Genomic DNA, 4,699 nt, shown 5'->3' with positions numbered 1-4,699 from the left:
CGCACAGAGACCACGCGAAGTGGCTCTGATACCACCTATGACGCCCCCACTTTTTTCAAGGGTGAATCCAAGGGTATCCGCAGAATGCCTGCCTAACTCTCGCCAGGACTCACTACAGTCCATAATTCAAAACTAGAAATACTTTAAATATTTTCAATATATATTGAAAGAAGTCCAAAATACAATTAGCTAACCTTCAAGCTTAATACAACTCAAAAGAATATGTACTACAGTCGTCTGCTATAATAAACTTAAAATCTCCAAAAGAAAACAACTTAGTACTATTCGTGAGCACTCTCGGTCTTGAACCCTGTTAAGGAAAACAAAAGCGTGGAATTAGTTAAACAGCCCAGTGAGATTCCAAAATACCTAAACAGTTCTAATAAATCAAATGAATTGAGCATAACACATGTACGGTTCAAGATTTCACATTGGCACATTAAAATGAGACATTTATCATTTTACACAAATAAACACATATTAAAAGGATACGGTGTTCACGTGGAACTGTTTCGATCAGCTGCACCTTAAAACCCCAACAATTCCCCCGATTGTCTGGCCATCACCTTATTCCTCCAGTGGTAATACTCGAATATACCGAAACTGTAACCCAGGGTTCCAACCTATCCGACCGAGCCCAGTCCTGGCTCGAGGAGGTTAGCAACCAAGGGCAGGGCCCAGTTCAACATAGAACTTACAACATGCTCAAGTAATCAAGTAAATCGGTAAACTGTAGAAATTCACGGTTAAACGGTAAAAATTCATTATTTTAGTAGGTTGAGTGTGATAAAGTGCGCACTTGCCTTAAAACTGAGGACAATTTCATAGTAGCAATTATAGGTAGCATTTAACACTTAAACACATAAGGAATACTCACCGAAATCAAGAGTGTAAAACAAGAGCGAGGCAAGATCAAACGAGTTCCTCGGAATCCTCTTGATCACCTAAGTCATGTACAATTATAATTCACCTAGGTATTCAGCCAAGATCTAGTAGTATTCCCGCTACTCTCACTTAAGAGATAACGCGTTCAAATCGAATACAATTATCACTTAAAAACTTAATCCATGAGGGTAGCATTTGAAAATATCTAAGAATACATTAATCCGAGTCAAATCGTGTCCAAGATTCTCCAAGTTGAAAATTAAACAGGTCTCTAAATTTTGACACGAAAATCGAGAAAGATGGATATATTTACTTGGAATGGCCTAAGCATTTCGGCAATACTAATTAAGTTCACAAGAAACCTTTCAAATCATTCTTTTAAAATACTTGCATAATTGCCAACTCTAGTACAATTATCAAGGCTATAAGAATAGGGGTTGAAATCCCTAATTTATGTATGAAGAGAAGTACCATTAACCAAGAGAGTTGTATGACCAAGTAATTGCATTAAGAGAGGTTTAACCTTCGTAGACCAAGATTTGAAATGAAAGTTCAAAACTCCAAAGAGACCTTGTATTAAACCATGAAATCAAACTTAAAACAGTCCAACAATTATGAAGGAAGGTGGAAAGTTCTTAAAGAAGTAATTTGGTTGAAACAGAAATTTTCCAGTTTAGAGTGACATTATTTTGAAAAATTGTATCTCGGGTTTCGTAAGTCCAAAAATGGAAAAATTTATACCATTGAAAAATAAATTCAGAGTACTAAAAGTTTTTAGAAGACACTTTTCCATGATTCCAACTAGAATGCATTCATAATTCGGTTCAAAGTTTCGGTTCCAAGAAGACAGGTTTGAACCAGTCTTGGTTTGTCAGCAAACTTTGGAAATTCGGCATAATTCACAAAAAGTGAATCAGCCTTTGAAATTTGTAACACAATATATTTTTGCCAATCCCACGGCATGCTGTAGATCCCAGGGCATGAACATCTCACAGCTAACTGAATCTCCTCGTTCAACCCCCTTATAAAACAACTCACTACATATTGTTTTGGAAGATCTACCCTATTAAGTAGCTCTTCAAATAAATCTTGATATTCCCCTATGGTTCTAGTATGTCAAGGCTCTTAAGGTCTCCAAGAGGTTCATCATAGAGACAATCCCCAAACCTTGCTCCCAATCCTATCATATACTCCTCCTGGGATAGCGGATCTCTTAAGATCCTGGCCTTCATAAAAACTTGGTGCCATTGGAGGGCCTTACCTTCCAAATACATAGCTACTATTCTAACCTTGGCCTTAGAGGGAGTCTCATCTACTTCAAAAAACGGATCGCATTTGTACAACCAGCTCTTGAAATTTTCTCCCCAAATTTGGGAAATTCGATGCGAGAGACCCTTGTGGGAACCTGATAACTCCCCCCACATCTAGTCTGCTGACCAATTTCAGATACATGCGGAGATCCTTGCTATCCTTGGCTTTGATGATCGCAGATTTCGAAAACCAAATCCTTGATTGCACCTAGTTCCTTTTCAAATTGCTCTTTCTATCTCTCAACAAAGTCCTGATAGTTTCTTCGATCTTCCTATTTTCTTGACCTCTAGTGCCTTCCACCATTTTCTCTATTTCAAAATTTGAGCTAAGGTTAACCTAGCTCTGATACTACTGGTACGGAAGACAGAGAAAGATGAAAATCCACACCCAGAAGAATGAAGAAATGTGAAGAACATTTATCGAAGATGATGGACAGATTGTATTAATGAACAGAGAGTATCAAGTAAGAAGTGTAACAGGAAATGAATTCTGGAAAAAGGACAAAAGACTCCCCTCCACCTTTGCTGCTAGCTTTTTGTTCTTGTGGCCTTCACAAAGTTAGTTATAGAGATATTGACAGTTATAACTAACTCTATGTAGCCGCCTCTTTATTTCATGCTCTCCACGTGATTGTAGTTGTAACAAATATCCCAATATCACAAAATTACAATATTAATCCCTACCTTTTATGGTAATTATACTGGTAACTGATTTCCAAATATATCAAACAACCTCATAACCTCAGGGACGGTCTGGCCTTACGCTCAGGCGAGAGGAGCACTGCATGTATCTCATCTAGCCTTTGCAGATGACATAATCATCTTCACACAGGGGGACGGACGGTCGGTGAAGGGTTTAATGGAGTTTCTAGCGGTGTACCAGAAAGGCTTGGGGCAAAAGGTAAATAAGGGGAAGAGTTTTTATGTCCTCTCATCAAGGTGCCCTACTGCCAAAGAGCGGGTGCTAACCCGATTGATAGGGATCCAGCATAAAAAATTACCGTTCGTTTATCTGGGAAGTAAGCTCTTCAAGGGATGGAGCAAACGAGAGCATTTTCAACACTTCCTAACTAAAATGCAAAACAGGTCAGCGGGTTGGAAAAAGAGGATGTTAACTTCTGGAAGGCATTTAATGCTAATATGGCATGTACTGACCGCTGTGCCTTTACATACCTTCATGATTTTAGAACCCTCCAAAGGTGTTCTGAGTCAAATTGAGCTGTTTATGTCTCGCTTCTTCTGGGGTGAAGTAGATGGCTGTGCGAAACAACACTGGAGGAACTGGAGTGCATTATACTTTCTTCCTGAGCAAGATGGCCTCGGGATTAACGAGCTTGAGGATACAGTAAGGGCTTTTGGCTGCAAGTTATGGTGGAAACTGAGGACAGGAGACACACTTTGGAGCTGGTGCATGTTATCGAAGTATGTCATAATGGAGGAACACGTGACAACTGTACCAGCTCGTCCTTCGAGCTCATGGGTCTGGAAGAGGCTACTTAAGGCACGGGACTTTATGGAGGACAATATGCAAACATTGATAAGGGATGGCAGCTCCTACTTCTGGTTTGATAACTGGTTGGGAACTGGCACTTGGCAGATGACAAGGACGGAATCCCACTGCCCAAAATTAGAATTGCAGACCTATTTGTGGGGGGGGCAGTGGCATTTGAACCCAATTCAAGAGTTGCTTACGCTGGATGAAAGGCAGAAAATACTCAACTCTCAAATTCTCATGTCGAGTGGAAAAGATCTTCAAATTTGGATGCCTTCCGCTGTTGGTGGGTTTGTACTATTATCAACTTTCATGAAGCTTTCACCGACTGCCACCCTTTAATATCATGCAAAATCATTTGGAACCAACGCATACTACTCAAGATATGGAGACTGCTGAATTGCATGCTACCCTTTCCTGATATAATGCAATGCTTTAGGTTTCACCCTCCTTCTAAATGCTCTTTTTGTGACAATGAAGAGACACTGCAACACTACTTTGTTGAATGCCCAATAGCGATCCAAGTTTGGGAGTGGTTTGAGCATCTGCTTGACCTTCGAATGGCTGCTGTAGACTCACTCATACTGAAGCTCCAGGGCTAGTGATGGACTTGGCTAGGGGATCGTTGAAGGCCACACTAGCACACTGCCCTTACTGATATTTTGAGAGTTATGGAAGGCGAGCAATAAAGCTGTCTATGAGAGTAGTAAAGCATCTCCTACTCAAATCCAACGTAAAGTGTTCTTGTTGCTTAATGCTCTTAGTGAAGCCAGGCCATTCACTCCTTCAAGGCTCGAGGATATGCTGCACTCGAGACTACTTGCTTTTGTCAGACAACCTCGGCCACCTAAGTGTCTTATTTTAACTTGGACCTTGCCGCCCTTCCCTTACATTAAACTAAATGTTGACGGCTCTTCAATTGGGAACCCAAGTTATTCAGGAGGAGGGGCTATCATAAGAAACCATCATGGCCAAATAGTGGGGGCTTTCTCTTCCTTCTATGGGTTTCATA

General features: G+C 40.4%; 1 protein-coding gene across 1 annotated transcript; it reads left to right on the top strand.

Moving 5' to 3' along the window:
• Nucleotides 1-3,303: 3,303 nt before the first annotated feature.
• On the top strand, nt 3,304-4,029 carry LOC140036281 (uncharacterized mitochondrial protein AtMg00310-like). The gene has a single exon (XM_072077634.1). The coding sequence runs from the start codon at nt 3,304-3,306 to the stop codon at nt 4,027-4,029; it is 726 nt and encodes a 241-aa protein (XP_071933735.1).
• The last annotated feature ends 670 nt before the right edge of the window (nt 4,030-4,699 follow it).

Source organism: Coffea arabica, chromosome 2e (assembly GCF_036785885.1).
Source record: "Coffea arabica cultivar ET-39 chromosome 2e, Coffea Arabica ET-39 HiFi, whole genome shotgun sequence".
NCBI lineage: Eukaryota > Viridiplantae > Streptophyta > Magnoliopsida > Gentianales > Rubiaceae > Coffea > Coffea arabica.
This window is presented reverse-complemented; position numbering and strand designations above follow the sequence as displayed.